The sequence below is a fragment of the Desmodus rotundus genome, chromosome 2 (assembly GCF_022682495.2).
Source record: "Desmodus rotundus isolate HL8 chromosome 2, HLdesRot8A.1, whole genome shotgun sequence".
In the NCBI taxonomy this organism is placed as follows: domain Eukaryota; kingdom Metazoa; phylum Chordata; class Mammalia; order Chiroptera; family Phyllostomidae; genus Desmodus; species Desmodus rotundus.
Genome location: NC_071388.1, coordinates 90,689,273 through 90,712,630, shown reverse-complemented (window position 1 = coordinate 90,712,630; position 23,358 = coordinate 90,689,273). Strand labels below are relative to the sequence as shown.

Here is a 23,358-nt window from a genome sequence, read left to right as displayed (position 1 = left end):
GGCTTGACCTTGATTATCTACTGTGGATGTGACCACTGAGGTCTAACATTGATTTTTGGTAAAATAATATGTGGTTACCAATTTCTCTGCCCTGGTTTTGCTTTTTATTTGATATTGCACATATTTTGCTTTCAAACACCTATTTCTAAATTGTTCTCTTTGCCCATTCTGTGAAATTATTTTGAAAAATAATGATTACCTCTCATCTAGTATATGTTTTATCTAACTTTTAAAGGAGAATTATGGAGGTGACATAACATCAACTGTACTTTGAAAGTGAAAAGTTTCAAGGTGAACATCAATGATACAGTAGAATGTAAAAGTAGATCTAGTCATTTTGTGGGGCTCTTTCAAGTTACTCACTAGCACATTTAGTGATTGTGCATGGAAGGGGATCCAGGATTTCAGATGAGCTGTCCTCAGAACTCGGGCCTACGAAGGTTGAGGAGAAATGAGCTGGAGAACAGGGAAAGAGGACATGGCCCGCAGAGCTGCCAGTTTTTGCAGCCACTGAATAATGGTGTCCCTCAGGCAAATCGTTAGCGTGGCATCTGTGATCACTGTGCTCTGAGGGCAGAGAGGGAAGTCAAATAAAGAACAGAGTGTGAGTTCCTTAAATTCTTCACACTATTAGGCATTTTTCTTTCACCTTTTTGAAATTGTTACATTAGTACTTGGACAACGGCAGGATGGGGTAGATTGAGGGACTCGTGATAAGTGTTTAGCAGTGTCTGTGTGTGCACACTATGTAAGGCCACACACTTCAGAGAGTTTACAGAAAGTAAAAATGACAAGGCAAGTAGATGCTGGCCCATTTTTGCAAAGATACACATCTAGAAAATTGAGCTAAGGCGTTAGAGGCAGGCCAGTCCTTGAGTTCTCGCCAGTCAGGGCTCAGATTCGGGAGGTGAAAGAGCGTGCACTGGAGGACAAGGGGTCAGTACTTGCAGGTCCTCGGTGTCTGTGCTGTGAGTGGTCAAGATCCATACAAGCTTCTACATAAAGGGGAGGTGTGCCAGCGGCAAGAGAGCAACGTCTTCTAACTGGTTTGAGGTATGGCTGGGTCCGAATCTGACATCGGAGACAAAGAAATACACCTAACTGAGAAAAAAAAAAGTGTACTTCAGAAACATTCACAGGCAGATAATTTTTTATTAAATCAACTTTGCACATTTGGGGGCATTATGTCTTAAAGCAGCTCTATAACTTACTGAAGATCAGCAAAACTTACCAAGTCGTTGTGTTTTGGCCACCACAGCGTTAACTGCAGTGACTTTGTGTTGTTAGTCTTTTGGCTGCACTGATTCTTAATTGGCAGTATTGAAGGGGGCTTGAAAGACTGGTGGAGTAAAAGTTTGAGATTTTTGGTTTGAGCTGTATCTCTTTGCTGATTTTATCCTGCTCTCCTGCTCTGCTTCTTGAGCCTGGTGCCCAAGGGACACAGACAAGAAAAACATGGGTCCTTTAGTTGTTTCAGAGACGCGCGTGTACTAGACAAGCGACCTCCTCTTTTATTATGTTGACTTTCATGGCAAATCTGGGTGGATGGTTATGCTAACAAATGCTCCGGCCCTCTATTGTTCTTCTAAACACCCATCTCCTCAAGAAGTAAAGGTGGGAGCTGAGAGGTTGGTGGTGGGGTAGAGGGATAAAGGAGACGGGGAAGAAGTTGCATCCTGCCAGATCTACTTAGAGATTTCTGTGTTTTTTGACACCATTCATGTGATTCTTAAACTGCTGATTGCAGACTGTGGTCTGACCTGAGATGAGTACATGGGTAGTTGCCTGAAATTTCAGATGAGAGGAGTTGAGTGGAAAAAACACAGGGCTGGCAAGCATGAAATGTGAGTTTTACTTTCAGCTCTGTCACTGAGTCACTTTGAGACATTAAGCAGGCCATGTAGTCCTTCTGTGCATTAGCTCTGACTCTCACTGAACAAGCATTAAAATAAATAATCAGCAAGAAATTTTGATGACATAAGAAAACACTCTCACAATATAAGTGGAACAAAACAGCTTACTGACTTGAATAAGAAACTCGCCTAGTATCATCAGGCTAGTCATTGCCCAGCAGAGACTTAGGTCTGTCTGTTATCAAAACTCATGGTCCTACCTACCATGAACCTTAACGTCAATGCGGTGGAAGCTAGAATGTTATATTTCAGGTGACAGTTCATCATGGATTTTCTGGCATCTGGTACAATATTAGACAGAAGGGAAGTCATTTTTGTTTCCACCTCATGTGGCAGCAAAAGCATTGTCACATACCTCATGTCTTCAAATATCACATGCCCTCCAGAACCTGATTTCTCTGGGTGAATCAAATTAATTCACTGAAAGGAAAGCTGGAGGGGGCGGAGGGGGGGTGTGATATATATATAGTCTACTTACTGTTTGGCAAGAGGAAAGATAAAACTGCTAACTTAAAAGAAAAAAATGCATGTTGTTTAGTCTTTTTCCTGTTTGTAAAGCTTTCTTCCCCTTCCTGGCGAGTTTAGCCTCAGGGTAAGAAGTTCTTAGCCCATAGAGAATTTCATCCCTTCAAACATAATCTAAATGCACATGAACTAGTACATTAAGGCAGAGTTTTTTTGTTTTTGTTTTTGTTTTTGTAAATCTTGATTACAACCCTGTGACAACTAAAGATGGGTGTTTCTTTGTAATTTGGTTCAAATGATCAGCCTAGCTCTTCAAAGTGAAAATGAATGGAAATAAGTACAAAATCGTGATTGCTTCCCCCACCCCCCATCAAGCGTCTATGACTTAACCTCTGAAACTTCTGAATAGGCAAACTTACATGGGAAAAGGGAATTTGCAGATGTGATTAAGTGAAGGATTTTGAGATAGGGACATTATTCTGGATTATGTGGGTGGTCTGATATAATCACAGGGTCTTTACAAGAGGGAGGTAGGAAGGTTATAATCAGAGAATGTGCCATGGGAACAGGAGATGGGAATGATGCAGCTACAAACCTAGGAACGCTGGTGGTCTCTAGAAGCTGGAAAAGCCAATGAACAGAATCTCCCCATGTGTCCAGAAAGAACAGAGCCTGCCCACATGCTGATTTTAGCCCCATGGGGTCCATTGTGAACGCCTGACCTCTAGAACTGTAAGGTTCATGTTTGATGTTTCAGATCACTCAGTTTATGGTAGTTTATTAGAGTAGCAATAGGAAAGTAATACACTTATGATGCATTTAGATTTGTAAATATTATAGACAGTAATTTCAGGCAAGAATTTTCAAGGAAAAATATTTTATTACACACTTTATTTCTGAGGCTGTCCACCTCTTCAACCTGGAGAAAGCTTCTAAAAATTTCTCAGGACTGAGAAGTTTAAAGGGATGGGCCAAAAATAGATAAATAGTCTGTTTTGCTCTCTAATGCAAGTTTAGACAAATCCGTTTATTTTGGGCACATTCAAGGCCTGACTGTAAAATTTATGTGTAGAGCAGAAGTGAGAGGAGGACCAATGAGCTGAAAGATAATCAATCTGCTTCCTCCGTCCTTGCTTCAGTGCTTCATACAGGAAATCTATTGCTGTGTCAAGTTCCAAAGAAGAGTTTCTTCTGTTCCAAGAGTTTTCTCAGTCTAAAACCCAGAGCTGAAGAAAGGGACCAGGACAGGAGTGCCCTGCTGCTGATGGGCTGAGAGGATTGAACACGGAGAAGTTGAGTAGAAAGAACCTCACCATGTCCACAGTCCCTTTCACACTTATGTGGAGGAGAAGGACTGAGTGAAGGGCAGAAAATAAGAGAACAGAAATGCCCTGCTTTGGGAGAACTCACCTACAGCTACTATGGATACTGACTGTCTTCTTAGTGGCTGGTAAGTTTGAATGGTCTTTGGAAGAGTGACAGGAGAATGGCTGGTGAGAAACCTGGTGTCAGCTTTTCCTGAGCTTTCTTTGCCTTTCTCACAGAGCAATACAAGATAAACTCAGTCATAGATGTGGGGGATGGGGTTACTCCCAGATTTGTTTCACTTTATTAACCTTATTTTCCTCTTTGCCATACTAATTTTACTTTGTATCCAACTACAGTATGCTCATCTATATGATTTGCCTCACTCCCCACTTCCTTATTTCCCCCTGCCCTCCTTCTTTTGAACGAGGCAGAATAAACTAAATAATTTCTAGTAGCAATCCAACTCATCTGGGTTATCTTTATCTTCTTTTCCCTTTCAAAAAAATTAAATAATAATCCCAACTCTTTTAGGTCCATATTATTAACAGTATAAATTAGAAACTTTTATTGGTTTCTATCACTTTCTATGACCAGGTGCTTTAAAAAAGCACCTGGTTGTAGAAAATATGATATACTCATTGTATATATATAATATACTCATTGGTGGTGCATCTGTGATGCATGTCTGTATTTAGTTTCAACATGTGTAGGCTGTAAGAGACATTTTTTGGGGGGTGAGGGAGGTGGAGGAGGGTATAAGAGGGGTAAATGGTGATGGACAGAGACTTGACTTGGGGTGGTAGGATTGTGCATCTGAAATCTGTATAATTTGTTAACTAGTGTCACCCCGATAAATTCAATAAAAAGAAAAAAGACATTTTCTGTGCTGGAGGACACACTCTTTGGCGCCTAGGTTCCTGTAGGTGTTGTAGAGAACCTGGAACTATGTGGGGGTGTCCTGGTTTCACTATAGAGGGTTGGTAGGAGTTGATGTGGGAGGGAGTTTTCAGGTTTCACTTTTAGTAAATGGGAGCAGTTGCAAGGAAACAGTGTAGTTGGTTTTAAATTTCATAATTTGATGATTAAAAGAAGAAAAAGTATTTTTTCTCATATGGATGACTTAAAAATATTAACTGTCCTCCAGCAAAATCTGTTTCCACATGATAACCTTACTGGTGTGCACACACAAAATAACCCCACTGCACTACTGTACCTTTCTGTGCAGACTTTGCACACACTTTTCCTCCTTTGATCTGCAGTGAAAAAGGCACGGAAGACATGTCTCCATTTTACGAAGGTAGCGACTGAGGCTTAGAGAGGCGAAATGATTTGCCTGACATTACTAGGATGTGGCAGAGTCACACCCGGGCACATCTGTATGCATCACTGAACATTTGAATAGGCAACTTCCCTCAATATTTAGCATTATGCTTTTCACTAGAAAGCACCACTATTGACAGCACCAGTAGAAAAAAAAATTAAGCCAGTATTGGTTATAAACTTAGTGGAATATTTACTCATAAAAAAACCCAAGAGATCTGACATTTTCAATAGTTGAGATTTTGTTGGAGAAACCTTGTACAGAAATCCGTGGAGGACCAAACTTGGCAGGGAAGCCACTGAGGTCAAGTTGCACTGACTTGGGTAAAGGAAGAACAAAATCAAGATTAAGACCATACATAAAAATGACCATATGTGTGTGTGTGTGTGTGTGTGTGTGAATATATATATACATGAATATGTACATATGTACATACATATACACACATATATATAAAATAGCGCGATAACTTTGCACGGTGATAGATGGTTACTCCATTTAGTGTGGTGAACACACTGTGAGATGTATAAATGCCAAATCGCTATGTCATACACCTGAAGCTAATACAACCTTGTATGCCCACTATACGTTAAATAAATGAATATTTCATTCCCCTTGAAAGATTAAAACATAATTGATAAGTTTAAATTTTAATGCTTTAAAGGTTTGAATTTTAAAACTATTTCTAAGCCCAACTAGGGGATACTACATATATCAAATACTAGTGTCTGCGCTTATATAATTATAAAGTTATCAAAAGGTTTAGAATCAAGATGCAGGAAAGCAAATTATGTGCAGTGACTTGGCATGATAAATTTACCATGAAATAATTCAGAGTAAATGAGAAGCAAGCCACCTGGGGCATGAATTCGTCTTTATTACTAGTACTGTTTTGTTATTAATACTGCCAAACATAAATAACTTACTTTAATTAATATACAAGATAAATGCACAAAGGAGCAAGGGAGCTAAGGACTTCAATGTAAAGCACAGCATTAAAAAATCTATTTATTCTTATCTTTACTCATTTGCTTGTAAATTCGAGCAATGTGGGAGTTGGTAGAAAAGCTTATTCAGAAGATGCCTGAGGGCAAAGATTAAACCGTCCAAGCGGTGGGTCCACTGCAGAGCTCTTGCAGTTCTGCCTCTGGTCTCCTTTCTTTGTGTTCCCTTCACCCCACACCTCTTCTTCCTCCTTATTTTACCCAATTATCTTCCATGTTTTCCTTGAGTTGAAATTATATTTTGCTATTCCAATTAATATGATTCTACCCTTTATAAAAGTCACTGATGCTGAGATTATGAATTACTGAACAGGAATTCTCCACTTTTTTCCACCCTTGGGCTAATTTTGACCATTTATCATTATGCTCCACTAGGGGACAGGCAGTAATAATAAGAGAGAGAAAACCAAGACAGGGCTGTTTGGTAGTTTTAGCAGGTTTGCAAAAGATGGAACTTGAGATTAAAAGCAATTGCGAAATCATATGGTGTTTTACAAAAGCAATTGTGGAAAAAAAAAGGGTTTGTCCTCATTAATTTCAATTCTGTCTTCCTTTTCTAGTTTCTCTTAGTTGCGAATTTACATATAGAATTTTAGATGTGTTTTCTCTAAACATTCATGCTTAAGCAATTAATAAATTAATCAAAAGTCATTGTTAAAAATGGTGTATATGGAAGGTGTGTGTGTGTCTCTGAATAGTGTCTAAAAGTTATCAGCAAGCTAAATTAGGGAAAAATCAAGCTAAGATGACAATTTAAGACAACATTTAAAAAAATCAGTTCATCTTGAAATTGTCTATGAAACTAGTAAAAATGCAAAGATGGGAGAAATTATAGTGGGATGGACTTGTCCAAGGCTTTATGGAGGAGATGGGTCTTGAGCTGGGCCTTGAATGAGAGGTTTGGATCGGTGGGGAAGGGGAGAGCTACAAGTAGGCAGGCATGGATGTGCAGCATGAGCAAAGGCAAGGCGGTTTGGGGAGGGAAAGAACTCTTGCCTGATGGAGTGGAGACTGTGTGTTATATGGTCATAGGAAATAAGGCTGCATTTTAGGGGACCTTGATAGCTAAACAGAGGAACTTGGATACTGTGCAGTAAGCACTGAGGAGCCATCTGTTGTTTTGTGAACAGGAAAATAATAAAATAAAGCAATAGTTTCAGAGAATAGTGTGGCAGCACAGTCTCATTCAGTGCGAGTGGCACTTGATAAAAAATTATTTTGCATCGGGAGTCAAGAGCTCCTACCTTGAATTTCCATTTTAGAAAGCCCATGGTTCTGCTGCAATATATTGGTGGCCGAGAAGGGAGGTCCCTTTGCAGAGGAAGATGTTAAATTCAGTACAGGGAAAGAGGAGGACTAGGAGGAAAATTCCAAAGGTACCTGGAAATATAACACAATCCATTGGTGGACTGGGGGATTCCACAAAGGAGTCCTCATAGAGACAAATACCATAGAATAGGCATTAAATATTTTTGTGTTTGGGTCCTAAAAGTGATAATTATCTCTGTCCTCTCAATAACAGAGAGCAAGATCTGAGAAGAGAAGGGAAGGGAGTTTTTAACCTTGAGTAAGAGGAGAAAAACTCTTCTAAAATTGAGGAGTAAGATGAGAAATTAGATATAAGGACGCTAATTGGTTGAGAATAGAAATAAAGAGATGAGACAGTTCCACAGTAGGTAAGTTGCCTCCTAATAAGGTCATGAGTATTTTGGTAATTGGTGCTAGTTAATAAAATAACTCAGTTGTTATTTGGTTTTATATCGTATCTGAAAAATCAATCTGAACAGTGATTAAAATTTAGTAACAATTGATACGCTTTTCTTCCTTGTTATCACTGACATACATTTGGTAATTTCCGACTAAGATTAGGGAGAAGACCTGTTGTTAAGAAATAGCTTTGGATGTTGTAATGAAACTCACGTAAGAGTCACAACCAGTTAATTATTTGCAGGAAGAAACAACACTGTTCATACATGAACACGGAGCAAACAATTAAGAAGTTTTCTTAGCTAGAGTGTATATGCCTTATCTGTCCAAAAACACTAGAAACAATCTTAAGAACAAAATCTCATTTGTGTTTAAGGAAAGCAGTATAAAAAAGTACCAGAAACAGCACTGGAAGGTGTTAGAAGCAAACCATTTTATTTAAAAATATCGGTTCCTTTGAGTTGTTGATGCTGTTGCAGGCTCTCCCGGGATCAGACTCTGAGAGAGAGCTTTGAGTAGAGGATGTTTATTAGGGAGGACAGTTGGAAGAAACACCCGGGAGGAAGGGCAGGTTTGCAGAGGGAGAAGTCAATCAGCAATCTCAACCTTTGACCCCCTCCCCTGATCCCCATGGGGAGCTGTGGAGTTAGATAGAATGGCCTTAGAGAGGTCTTACATTGAATCAACATGGCTGGGCCTTTATACCTTCGTCTCAACCAGTCGTTGAATGCGGGATGCCCTGGGAAGGGTCTGACTTTGGGCAAAGTAATTGAGTTGATCTCTGAAGATGCTGAGAACTGAAGGCTGTCTGTCGACAGTGCCCGGGCAGTAACAGCAAGGAGTCATTCCTTGGAGGAGATTCTGAGCACTATGCCCATGATAGCTGCTATTTCCATGGTCTTCATTCCTTCCTGAATTTCTGAGTCTGTCTGTTACTATTTCCCTTCAGCCTAATTTCTTTGATTATTTTTACTAGTGTAGGCCTGTGGGTGAGGAGTTCTTTTAGTTTCCTTTTATCTAAATATGCCTCATTCTTAAAGCGCATTTTTGCTGGATATAGAAATCTGGGTATTCTGGGTTGACTTATTTTCTAGCACCTTAAAAATGTTCTTTTACCATTTTTGATGAGAAGTCAGCAGACACTCAAATTACTGTATCTCTGAAAATAATGTCAGAGTTCTCTGGCTGCTTTCAAGATTGTCTCTTTGTTGTTGTTTCTGTGCACACAGTGTGTGTCTGTGTGTGGTTATTTTATATTTATCCTGCTGTGGGATTGCTGAGATTCTTGAATCTGTACACTTACGCTTTTCAGAAAATTTTGAGAAACTTGCAATCACTATTTCTTCAAGTATATTTTCTGCCAACTTTGTCTCTCTTCTTCTAGAACTTAAATCACGCATATGTTTAAAGAAATTTTGCTACTTTGTCACTGGTCCCAGTGGCTATTATATTTTTTAATCTCTTTTTTATCTTTTATTTGGATTGGATAATTTCTATTGATATATTTCAATTTTGCCAACAATTTCCTGTCTCACCTCGATTCATCTGTTAAGCCCATCCAAGGAATATTTTATTTTAGATATTGTTCTTTAAATTTTAGAATTTTCACTTATTTTTAATTAGTTTATTTTTCTTTGTTGTTTTTTCTCTTTTCCATCATTGTGTGTGTGTGTATGTATGTATATATATGTATATATATATGTATATGTATTTTTATATATATATATCATATCACTGAGTATAGTTTAAGATCTTTGTCTGGTAATTCCAACATCTGGGTCACCTTAAGGTTAGTCTTCCTTTAATGGTTTTTTTCTCCTGAGAATGAGACACATTTCCCTAGTTCTCTGTATACTGAACAATTTTATTTGGGTAATGAATATTGCATCACCGAAACTCTGGATTTTGTTATATTGCTTTGTTGATTTTTCCCCCCCCCAGAAAACATTTAACTTGGTTGGATTCAAACAGCCAGCTCTTCCTCTTGGACAGTGTCTTACATCTCAGTGGTGCAGCCTTCAGCTATGGGCTTCAGGGGTGCCCTCCCATGTGTGGCTTAGGGTCAGCCACAGAGGTGTTGCTAGAATTTACACATAGGATATGGAACTCTTTTTCTTTCCATCTCTCTCAATTTTCAGAGAGAATTTTGGTTGCACCAAAGTTTTTCTTCAGAAACTGTGGGTTTTATATTAGAGTTTTAGCTGTCCAGGGTGGTTCCAGTTGCAGCCTTTGTTGAGACTGAAAATGGTAAAAACGGGGAAAAATGAGAACCCACACCTTCACCCTTAAATCCCTTCCTTCTTCCAAGGATTGGCACTCTTCAAGAACCTTCTTGCTTTTTCCACTCTCCAGTGGCTTCAGAGAGTTGTTTTTATATTTTGTCCACAACTTATAGTTGTTATATGAAATAGCTGATTTTGCCATTAAGGAAGTGGAACTTTCTTCAAATCCATGTATTTTTAATATCAATCTGCTTTTACAAATTGATATTGATTTGGTTGGTTATACTGTCTCTTGGACATTGAGATTGAATGTATTATATCATTAAATGTCTTTTTGCTTTTTACATTTCATTCGTGCATTGAATGTTTGGGTGTTTTTCACTTCCCCAAGGAAATCTCAATTTCCTTCCCCAACTCCCCAATTCTTATATATGTCTTTGTTGGCTTTAAAGTTATGTCATGAGATATAATTCTAACTACTAGCTGTGTCACCATTAAGAAATTGCCTCCTCTCTTTAGACAGTAATTTCCCCATTTGTGAAGGGAATGAAATGTATGAAACCAGTGAGGAGTATAGAGCTTTCAGAAAAGACAGAGTTTAGAAACCTTCAAATTACTCTTTCATTTTATACATGGGCAAATAAAGCCCAGGAATATTTGAGAAATTACTAAAGATATCACTGAACTTTTTAGTGGGTGAGCTGAGCTTGAAACTTCTCCATAGCACCAAAAATAGCAGGGAAAAGAGATGTGGCAAATATATGTGGGAAAATCTATGATTTTTAGATGGGATACACTTGACATACAGCAGGCATTGGAATGGAAAAAAGTAGCAGCTATAGGGTTGAGATTCTTTTTTATGAAAAACAAGTCGAAGTTAAATGTGGGTCAATTGTTCTGTTAGTTAATAAGTATGGGAGTGTCTGCCATGTATCAGACACTGTTCTTCATGCTGGGGATACTTGAACAAGAGACAGAGATTCTGCTCTCATGGGCTCTGATTCTGGTAGAAAAATATATATTAAATAAATCATTGCAAATTATTAAGTATAAAAAAGTGTATAAAGAGAAATAGAGGGTGACAGAAATGCATAATTGGCATATCTGATCTTCCCTGAGGGCTAAGGAAGACTTCCTTGTGGAAATGATGTTTATGATGAAGATGAACAGAAAGCAGCTAACAAGAAGAGTTGGGGAGAGGAATATTCCAGACAAGTCACACAGCCTGTGGGAAGGGCAGAGGGAGTTAAATTGTGACTGAAGTGGTAAAACAAGGATAAACCAACTATGTGGAGGCCCAGTTGAAATTCTGGGGATGAGGGAGAATGACGAAAGAAGGCATGAAGAGAGAGAAGAGCAGGTGAGACTTTGGTGAATATTACACTAAGGTGCCTGAGGAAACAAGCAGGCTTGCAGAGAAGGAGACAAACAGGGAAAAGAACAGGGTAGTTGTAGTTGTGAAGGAAGGGGTTTTAAGAGAGGAAAGTAGTTAATAGCATCAGAATATGCCAAGGAATCCAGGAGCACAAGCACTGAAGAGAGACCAAATCTTTGACTACACCCCCTTAAAATTGTGGTTTGAATGGAAGGGTGTGTGAGCCACAAGATTGCTGGTATCAAGGAGAGGGCAGGTGGGAGGAAACTGAGGCTGTGGGCACAGACCACTCATTCTAGAAATTTGGCAGCAAAGAAAGAATAAAGGGTAGCTAGAAGGAGAAAGCAGATCTAATCCCGCCCCCCACCCCATCAACATATGGGAAACCTGGCTCTGTTTCAAAGAGTATCATCTGAGAACATTCAGTGATTTGGGAGAGGCATTTTCCCAAACTGGGTGTGTACGTATATAGCTTTAAATTGTTTAGTGTTCTTTTCTTTGTTCTTGTCATTTTGCTAATTTACCATGAAATGCTATCTTTTCCCAAATGTTTATCAATTATGTAATATAAGAATATCTCATTGTGTAGTGCATTTTGTGGTACTGACAAATTTTTGAGAAAATATTCAAGTAGTAAATATTGGTAGATTCAAAACCGTGAATCTCCAGAAAATCATTCTAACTTATCCTTTATTGGCTCCCTCCCCAGGGGTTGTTTTAAACCAGTAATTTTAAGTAGATTGAGAGACAGAGTTGCCTGTAGAGACTAAACTATTTTACTATGGTGCCTGCTCAAGTCTATTTAATTGCACTTTTCAGGGTATAGAGTCTGGGTATCTGGGCTTTTACAAATCTTTGCAGATGACTGTAATGAAAGCCAGAGTTACGAACGCTGTCCAGCCCTGGCAGGTGTGGTTCAGTTGGGTGGAGCCTTGTCCTGTAACCAAAGTGTTGTAGGGTTCAATTCCCAGTCAGGGTTCATACCTTGGTTATGGGTTTGATCCCTAGTCTGGGCGTGTAATATCCCCTGTCTGGTTTGGGCATGTAGGGGAGGTAACCAATCGATGCTTCTCTCTCTCATAGATGTTCCTCTCTCTCTCTCCCTCTCTCTCTCTCTCTCTCTCTCTTTAACCGTCAGGTGAGGATTAAAACAAGACAAAACAAAAACAATACTGTCCTAGGTCTTTATCACCCAAACTGTCCCTGTTGTTCCTTATACTCAGCACATGGCTGCTCACCTTCTGATTTATCCATCATCCAACATGGACATCTTTATCCCAGATGAGATTTCCAAGGGCAGAGGCCTTGCCTCATTCATCTTACCTTTCCCAAAGCTCTGCACAGCTACCTGATGCTGGGTAGAAATACTCAGAAAATGTTTGTCAACCTGAACTTCAAAATGTCTGTTGTGTCTAAATCACTCTTTCCCTCTCTGCTCCTCTTTCAGAGACTGAGTATCAGTCTTCTCAAAAGCAAACATCCACTTTGCATTTTTCTCATCTTCTCCCAGTACCTCTAGGGTCCTGCTTCCCCAGTTTGCCTCCTTCATTCTCGTAACCGAGCTCATCCTCTTTCTGTCTGCATATAAGCTGTGTTCTTTATTCTCAAACACCCTCACAGTCTTTATGGTTCCAGATTTGTCCCATCTCTTTCAGGTTTGTCATGAAAGGAAAAAGCCATCGTCTCATTCTACAGTACTTTTAAGGTCAAAATTCCTGAAAGAGATAGTCTATGTTTCTAGACAATAGCTTCTGCTTGGCTCCTTGTGCTCTCTTCCCACTCCTGTCTCCGCACTAACTCCGTCTTTACAGCACCCACAGGTCTCTGACCACCTTCCTGTTAGCAAACCATAAAACCGTTCATCCTTACTTTAAGACTTGCCCCATATGATGATGCCTTTGCTAAAATCTCCTCTTTCCCTGTTTAAGGAACTGCATTGACTGTCTACGTTTTTCATCACTTTTTGCTAAATCCATTTCCTCCAGCACATTTTCCTAATTTTAAATGTTAAGGTTCTGGTTTTGGCCTTTTCTCTAATTTCCATGCTGGAGAGTACAATTTGGCAGCCCATAGGTTAGATCTGACTTGCAGACACTTTTTAGTTGGCTCATATAATATTTTAAAAAATTTGAATTAGTTGCTAATATTTTAAAATTGGGAGATTTTACCCCAAAGCCTTCACTTAGTGTCTAGGGTTCCTGTGAGGATTGAATTAAATGAAATATATAAACCATTTAGCGCTGTCTTAATTTTACAAGCATTCAAAAAATGGTAACTTAATTATCATTTTGCAGTTTTCAACGGTCTTTTATAGATATTATTTCATAATACTGGGGTGGGCACAAATAGGTTTACAGTTGTGAGTAAATGAAACATAGTTAATAAAGCTATCATAATAATCATAACCTGCATGTGTTTTTCCATACAAGCAACTGTGAACCTATTTTTTCCTACCCTTGTATTCGATTTGCCCCTACAGTTTGGCTTTTTGGTTGCTTTCAGTTTTTGAGAATTACAAACTATGCTGGAATTAATATCCTAGTACATATGAGATCTGTCCAGAAGGTATCAAGCCATGTCATAGGAAAAATAGAGACATTTATTGAAGAAGATACAAGATATAAGAAACATTGTACATGGGACAGTGACACCTCAGTCCCCTTCAAAGTAGGCTTCTTGGGGCTGTTGAGTGAGCATGTGTACTGCGTGGCCATCGCATTCAAAATCACTGAGCAAAGAGAACAATGAACCCGCGTCAAATTATGCATCAAGCTTGAACATTCCTCCATGGAAACTATTCGGATGATTCAGAAGATCACCAGATGTGGGCAACTGGTGATTGGCAGCTTCATCAGGGGACAACGTGTCTGCTCATGCATCGTGTCTCATGCAGAACTTTTTGGTGAAAGATCAAATCACCCAGGTGACTCAGTCCCAATAGAGCCCAGATTTGACACCCTGCGACTTCTGACTTTTCCCCAAACTAAATCCCCTTTGAAAGGGAAGAGATTTCAGACTGTTGATGAGATTCAAGAAAATATGACGGGACAGCTGATAGTGATTGGGAGAATTGTGTGAGGTCCCAAGGTGCCTACTTTGAAGGGGACTGAGGTGTCCTTGTCCTATGTGCAATGTTTCTTGTACCTTCTTCAATAAATGTCTCTATTTTTCTTATTACATAGCTGGATACCTTCTGGACAGACCTCATATATATTCACTATCCATTAAACACCTTGTTTCTTGTTATCACTGATACATATATGTACAAAAAAATATGCCATGAACCAGGGGAAAAATTGGTCCCCAACAATTAGTTTTGGGCTATATGATAGTAACGGCCTTAAAAAAAACCTCAGAAAACCAATATTAAAAAATCTAGCCCAACAATATGACTTTAATTAGCCCTGCGTCCTAACAAACTGATACAGACTTTGTGATTATCCTAAGAAAATTTAGGCCCAGCAATATGCTTTTTATTAGCACTGCGTCCTGACCAATTTATATCGACTCTGATTATACTGCTTTGGAAACTAAGATGAAATTTATTTTTATCATAATTCTTTTTGAGTTCTAAATTTTATCCATCCACTGATTTTTATTGAATTTTTGTGTTTTAGAACTTGTTACTTTTCTTAAGCATTTCTCCTTTTTCCCTTTTATAACCAGTTGAGTGTTTATTTCTCTTTCTATGTCGTATCTGAAGAGTAGGATTATAATTACTAGCTAAGTCACCCTTCACCACGTTATTAGGCTCATCTTTTGTCAGCCTTTCATATCTTTTGCTCATTTTTAAAATTGGGTTGTCCATCTCTCTACTTTTTATTGATTTACATGTTTTCTGTATGCTTTTTGGGGAAAGCAACCTTTTGTTTATCATAACTGTTGCAAATATTCCACAAATTTTTGCTTGTCAACCTCATTTTATGAATTTTTTCTTATACTACAAAAGTTTAAAATTCTTTCTACAGTCAAATTTCTCAGTATTTTTCTTTATAGTTTCTATATTTTATGTCGGGGTTACAAAGTTTTCTTCGTTTAAGGTGACAACTGTCTTGGTTTTCCTGGTTTCCAGGACTCAATGCCCTGCATCCCGAGAGACCCCTCAGTCCCAAACAAACAGAGATGTTTTCACCCTATCAGTGTTTAATGTAAAAGAGAATTACCTATATTTTCTTCCAGTACTTATTTACTTATTTATTATATTCAGATGTTTGATTCCTTTTTTTAAAAAAAATGTTTATCTGAGAAATGAGACAGGAATCTGGTTGTATGTAATTTTTTTTCAAATGGCTGGCTAGTTCTCCTAATACCATGCATCACTGATGTAAATCACCATCCTTCGTTCCTATCGTGAACTTGAATGGCCACTTTTATCAGATACTAAATTTCAGTATGTGTAGATGAAGCAACTGAGGTTCAGAAAGTAACATAGTCAAGATTAGAGAAGTAATAAATGGAAGGGCCAAAACATTCACTTTCTTACTCTAAAAATTTTGGTGTTTTTAAAAAATTTTTGTCTCTGCTGAAAGTTTGGGTTTCCAAACAATATTTTGCTTACTGAACACCTAATTAGGTGTTGTCTGCTCCTAAATTAATGTCTTTCAAAATGTAAGTCACTTTCATAATTTAAAGTGTAAGGCCATGAAATACATGCCATCATTCCAGAATCAGTTGTTGAGACATTATGTTTAAGAAGTGAGTATTAATTGTATTTCTTGAGTTTCTTTGTACTTATTATTTTAAGCTTTTACATTAACATAAATAATACATATTGCTGAGTATATGATATTCGTACATTCCAAAGAATAATTATGCAGTGACTACCTATGTAAATTAAAAATACACTATTGCCATTCCTCCCCCAATATAACCTCAGCCTTTGCTCTAAAGGCAGCCATTATCTTTGGGACAATGGTTCTCTTTGGGCGGTAATCATTCCCTGTTATTCTTTACATTTTACTAAGTATGCACGTGTGTAGCCCCTAACAATAAAATTAGTTTTGACTATTTTGTATTGTACATAAATGAAATCATGTTGTGTGTATTATTTAATAACTGCTTTTATTTACTAAGCATTATGTTTAAGATTTATCCATTTTTAAGTTTGTAGTTGTAGTTCATCAATATAGATAATTTTTATCCTAGAATTTCAGATGTTTTCAAAACAGTTTTTTCCCCTGGAGAAATTGTGACACAGAAATAACAAACATTATTTAAAATGCTCTAGTATATGTGATAGATCTTCGCTCAAGTGCCATAAGAAGGAAAACTACTAGTGAGAGACTGATCATCATCTTAGAAGGCAGGAAAGAAAACATTTCCTTTACTTCCAATATTTACCATTAAATTAATGTGTTAGTCTTCAGGTAGGTTTAGCAGAGAAAAAGGTTACATATGTCTCTTATTCCAACTGACATTCTCATTTGCTATTTAGAAAATAACAAAATTTGGGGAAAATTGGTGTTGCCTTCAATTATTCCTACAGGGTGATACTTCTTTTTTACTTATGTAGCAGAAACAAAATGATAAATTAGACCCCCTTCCCCTAAAGCTAGAAAGTTCATGGATTCTGGCTATGATAGACTTCCACTAGTTTCCAGATTACAATGTGAAAATCACTGCATTAGAGGCAGAAATGGAATTAGCCTATCCAGATTACAATTCATCTTATTTCTGGGACCTCTGAAAAAAATTATTTTCATAATTTCTTGACTGAATCCATTCATAACTCAAAAAACTTTTAGGAAATAATAATTTTATGTCTACCCTGCATCCACAGTATGCAGCTTTAGGGGTTACAGTACATTCTCTAACTAAAATGCTAAGGTCGATATTTTAAGCTTTCTGGGGTCAGAAATTTATAGGAAAGGTTTTGCTCTGTATTGACTTTGCCGCACTGGTGCATAGAAAAAGTTATGTGCTCAATGTAGTCAAATACAAGTGGTTCTGGCAATGTAACTTCAATTTCTGGGTCTTTGTGTGATTCAGATCTGGGTCTCAAAGTTGTATTCATTTTAAATAAAACCTTGAATCTTTAGGAGAATTGTACTGCTTCTCATTTTTACTGGGTTTAAAACCTTGGCTTGTAATGTTTTTTGAATATGTTTCATGAGTTATTCTTCACCATCTGTGTTTTGTAAAGAGCAGAACTAGAAAGTATAAATTCATTTAATTATCTAAACTGATTCAGGAAAAAAAGAAGCAGAGCAAGAAGTAAAACCCATATCTCTTATATTTTCCAGCCATTACCTAATCCACTGTGGTCTGGTTCTGTATTTTTTATAATAACTCGCACAATTTTGAAGTTGGAAAGCTTGAAACACCAAATGAAGAATGAAATAATTCTATCATTTGGTTTTCCTCATGTAAAATATCAAGATATTTCCACAGATTTCAACATATTGAAATGTATTTCAATGGATTCTGTATTGTTTTTTAAAAGTAGTAAGTTCATTAAAAGTTAAATAACAATAAAGATGATAAATGAAGATGTGAAGATCATAAGAAGCAATAAGAATGACTTCTCATTAGTTCAGTGCTAGCATAGAGGCCTTAAGTCCTGGAGAGATATATCAAAAGAAATGTAGAAATAAAACTATTCCACATTATTCTCTTTTACAGCTATACGGTCATCTTATAAGAGCATAGCCAAATATTTTCTGCTACAGTTTTGCCCCAATTTAAGGATTCTTTTGGTTAGAATTTATTTATCAGGCTCCTTACTCCTTTGTTTGTATTGCCCCCAAATGTGAGTAAAAGGGCAGGAAATCTTAAACTTTTTTGTTTCCCACCTCTATGCATTAGAAATAATAAATAAATCTAAGCAAGTATAAAAACTTTTAAAGTATGGCATAATCTATGTTCTGTTTTGGTTAAAAACTGTTACTGGTTTTTATTGGAAAGTGTGAAATATCAGAATGCCTATCCATAAGTGTTTTAGGCAGCAGAGCACAGCAGAGCACAAGATTTTACACTAGACAGAAACTGTTTCACACCACTAGGAAACCATGTGCTGGTTCTGAGAGCGGTTTTTTCCCTTCCCGGAGGGAGCCCTGGGAGCATGGGTTTGCACAGTCACGCCTAGATGATGTCTGTTGTGTGGGCGGTACAGGCTTGCTCAGGCGTCTGACAGGGATGATTGGGAAAGGAAATTTATGGTGCTCAAAGTGGGTGAGAGGTTTCGTTAGTAGTAAAATCACAAGACAGTCTTACTTCTGCTGATGATTTTGACTTACATGGAAAAATTTTCTTTTTTCAGTGTTAAGGGTTTTTTTTTGTTTGTGTTTTGTTTTGTTTGTATTTATGTGGATACATGTTCTAATGTTATGTGTGTTAAAATCTGATGTTTATGTCCATTTTATCAAATTTTGTTTCGTAGTTTGTTCTTTCTGAATCCTAAGAACTCTTTTTGTATATGTCAAAGTCACAGAGATTATCTCCTACGTTTTCTTCTAGAAGGATTACAGTCTTAGCTTTTACATTAAAGTCAATAATTCAGTTTAAGGTAATTTTTTTGTGTGTATAGTATTAAGTAAGGCTTGGGGTTCTTTTTTGCTTATGGATATCCAATTATTCCATGATCAGATGTTGAGAAGACTTTGCTTTCTCTTAAATTGCTTTGTTGAAAATTGGTAGACCATATATGTGAGTCTGTTTCTAGGCTCTCTGCTTTGTTCTCTTGAAGTATGTGTCTATCCTTTAGCCAATGCCAGACAGCCTTGACTATTGCAGCTTCATAGTAAAACTGAAACTAGGTAGTATAAGCCTTGCAATCTTATTTGTGTTTTAAACATTGCTTTGGTTATTCTAAGTTCACATTTCCATGTAAATTTCAGAATCGTCTCTTCTCAATTTTTACAGAAATGACTACTAGATTTTGATTAAGACTGTGTTGAATCTATACAACAATTTGCAGAGAACTAACCTCTTATCAATATTGAGTTGTTCTGCCCAGGAACAAGGTGTTTACCTCCATCTATATAGGTATTCTTTAGTTTACTCAGTAATGTTTTATAGATTTCAATATACAGGCCATGAACATCTGCTGTTAAATTTATTCCTAAGGTTTTATTGCATATTGTAAGTGAAATTTACTTTTAAAATTTCATTTTCCAGTTGTTTGCTGCCAGCACATAAAAACATAATTGCTTTAAAATATTATTAGCATTTTATACTATGACCTTGCTATATATGATTAGTTCTGCCAGTTATTTTATAGATTCCTGAGAATCATGTCATCTGCAAATAGAGTTTTGTGTCTTTGCTTCTGATCTACATAACCTTTTTCTCCTTGCTTTATTGCAATGGCTAGGAGCTCTAGTACAATAATGAAAAGAGGTACTAAGAGCAGGCATTCTTGCTTGTTTCTGATTTCAGAGGGGAAATATTTCATTATTAAAAATGATATTAGCTGTAGGATTTTCACAGATGCCCTTTAACAGTGTGAAGAAGTTTCCTTCCATTCCTAGAGTTTTAAAAATCATGAAAATCATGAATGAATGCTAAATTTTGTCAAGTGTTTTTCTACATCTGTTGAATGGCTCTTATGTGTTTTTCTCTTTTATTCCCCTAACATTGTGAATGTCATTGATTTCTGACTGTTCAATCAACCTGCATTTGTGGGAGATCCTTCATATGATTATGTTGTATTACTCTTTTTATATAGTGCTAGGTTTTATTTACTATTATTTTGTGAGAATTTTTTGTGTCTTGTGGTTATCAAGGTTATGGGTCTGTTTTTTTTTATTTGTAATGTGTTTATCTGCTTTTGATGTATGATTAATTCTACCCTCATAAGGTGAGGAGGGAAGTGTTCCCTCTATTTTCTATTTTTTTCTACAAAAAAGCGTTTGTTTGTAGAAATGATATTACTTCTTCCTTAATTGGATTTATTAGCATAAAGTAATTAATATTCTTTTATTATTTTTCATGAGTGTATAATATTATCTATATTAATGTTCTTTATTTCATTCTTCATATTAGAGAATTGTGTTGTCTCTGTTTTTTTTTGTAATAAGTCTACCTATTAGTTTGTAAATGTTGAAGAACTTTTCAAAACACCAGCTTTTAATTTTGTTAAGGTACGTATTGCTTCTTTTCTATTTTGTTTTTAGGTTCTTTAGATGGATTTTATCACTTTTTTTTCAAAATAACCTTTCTCTTTTTTAAATTAATTAATTAATTTTTATTATTATTCAATTACAATTGTCTGCATTAATCACTTTTTTAAAATAACATTGAAAATTATTAATTTTTGCCCTGGCTGGTGTGGTTCACTGGATTGAGTGCCGGCCTGTGAACCAAAGGGTTGCTGGTTTGATTCCCAGTTACAGCACATGCCTGGGTTGTGGGCCAGGTCCCCAGTAGGTGGTGTGTAAGAGGGAACCACACATTGATATTTCTGTTCCTCTCTTTCTCCTTCCCTTTCCCTGTCTAAAAATAAATAAATAAAATCTTAAAAAAATAAAATTATTAATTTTCCTGTAAGCATTGCTTTAGCTGCAAATCACAAATTTTATGTGTTATACAAGGTCTGTCCAGAATGTATCCAGCCTAGTAATATGAAAAATAGAGACATTTATTGAAGAAGATACAAGAAACACTGTACATAGGACAATGATGCCTCAGTTCCCTTCAAAGTAGGCACCTTGGGACCTCAGGCAGTTCTCCCAGTCACCATCAGCTGCCCTGTCTTATTTTCCTGAATGTCATCGACTGCTTGAAATCTCTTCCCTTCAAAAGGTAATTTTATTTTGAGGAAAAGCCAGAAGTCCACCATATCTGGACTGTACGGGGTGCTGAGTCACCTGGGTGATTTGATGTTTAACCAAAAAGCTCTGTATGAGACATGATGCATGAGAGGGTGCACTGTTGTGATAAAGCTGCCAATTCCAGTTGCCCATAGCTGTGGCTTCCCGAATCATCCGAATAGTGTCTGCAGAGGAATGTTCAAGCTTAACGCAAAATTTGATGCATGTTTGGTGCTCTCCTTGCTCAGTCATTTTGAATGGGACAGCTGCACAGTACACATGCTCACTTACCAGCATCTACCACCCGCACTGATGAGTGCAGTGAATTTGATGTGGCACAAACCGTTCTCATGATATTAACAATGCCTGGGCTTTTTCCAGACGGACCTCCTATTTTTACTATCATTCATTCAAAATAGTCTGTAATTTCCTTTTAAATTTCTTCTTTGACCAAATTACTTAAAAACATATTTAATTTACAAATAATTGGGGCTTCCTTAAATATCTTATTCTTATTATTTTCCAACTTGCTCTGTTTTAATAGGACATTTTTGGTACAATTTCAGTTTTAAAAATTTTTTTGAGCCTTGCTTTATGGCCCAGAATGTGGTTAAAGTCGGTGAATATACCATGTGCACTTGCAAGGAATGCGTATTCTGCAGATGTTGGGTACAGAGTTCTAAAAATATCATTTAGGTTAGTGCAATGGGTAGCCATGTTGGTAATTATCTATTGTGATGTAATGAATTCCCCCCAAACTTGAAAGTAGCTAGAGAATATGTATTTTAAAGAATATATTTATTTGTTTTTAGAGAGAGAGGAAGTGAGGGAGAAAGAGGGGGAGAGAAACATCAATGGGAGAGAGAGACATCAATTGATTGCTTCTCATACATGCCCTGACTGGGGACTGAACCCATAACCCAGGCATGAGCGCTGACCGGGTATTGAACCAGCAAACTTTGGCTTTGCTGGATGATGCCCAACCAAGTGAGTCACACCAGCCAGGGTGGGAACCTGTATTTTAAAAGATAAAATACATTATGAGTTGATACTAATACTTTTGATTCCAATTTAGGACTCAGGGTTTTTACTGAAATGTATTCATTTTTACATCTATATCTTTTCTCTCACGCTGAAAGACTGAATGATGCCAACATAATTCCTTTGATTTATCCCTCAAAACATATAGAAGAGTTTGAGAATAAAAATAGCAAACCCTACTATCACCAACAATATGATCATTGAAAATAGTTTCTGTTTTGCATTTCTGTCATTAAGTTATGTTCCATAGACACATACAGTGAAGTTACTATGTTTTAAAAGTCACTTGGGTAGTAGCTCCTCCGTATGTGGTTGTGCAACCAGGTCTACATGCAGTTAGGTTCATTTGCATCGTTTTGCTTTATAGTTTTTGTGTTTACAAAAGGTTTGATTATGTTTTCTAATTATGTAAAATGGTTCCAAAGTCAATTCTATAAAGTTAGGTACAGTTGGAGACTTCTTATTTCTATTCTTGTCCCCATTTTATTTTTTTTTAGTTTTGAAATTATAAGGAGAAAAAGAAACAAAACATATAGACTTATATTTCTCCCTTCATGTCCTAGATTAACAGTAGCATGCTATATGCACTTTCATCTATCCCACTTCTTTAACTTAACAATGGATCCTGGAGGTCACTTTGTGATTGTTTATGGAGCTATCCTTCATTCTTGTAAAGAGTTTCACTGTACTTCCTTTTGTGGATGTACCGTGGTTTAGACAACGAATCTCCTATGAGTGGGTATTGGGTTATTTCTAAAAGTCTTGCCATCACCACGTTGAATGAATAATCTTATGTACATAATCTTTTCATACGGTTGCCAGTTCATCTTTGGGATAGATTCCAAGAGGTAATATTGTGGGATCCAAAGGAAAATGAATATGTAACTTTTCTATGTACTGTCAAATTTTCCTTGACTTAAGTGGTAACTTTGTACATTCTCATCATCAGTCTGTAGACATGCCTATCTCTCCACGGCTTTGCAAATAGAGTATGTTGTCAAAATTTTATATTTTGACAATCTTTTAGTGAAAATGGTATTTCTATATATTTGTAAATTGTATTTCTCTTACTACCATGAATGGTATTGTCTTCCTATATGAGTAAGAAGTATTTGCACTTTTTTCTATAAAGTAACTGCCGATATCTTTAGTCCAGTTTGCTATAGGGTTGTGCTGACCTTTATTTTTAACCAAGCTGAGACAGTCACACACAAGGAAGCTGTGCGAGCTACTCTACTAAGCATTGAGAATGC

At 37.0% G+C, this 23,358-nt stretch overlaps 1 protein-coding gene across 1 annotated transcript in view; it reads left to right on the top strand.

Annotated features, from left to right (window-relative positions):
- Positions 1–3,507: 3,507 nt before the first annotated feature.
- CD200R1 (CD200 receptor 1) overlaps positions 3,508–23,358 on the top strand; it is a 36,746-nt gene continuing 16,895 nt past the window's right edge. Inside the window, exon 1 of the mRNA XM_045186057.3 lies at positions 3,508–3,828. Within this exon, the coding sequence (XP_045041992.2) occupies positions 3,765–3,828 (64 nt within the window). The 5' untranslated portion in view covers positions 3,508–3,764. The remainder of the gene's footprint in view (positions 3,829–23,358) is intronic.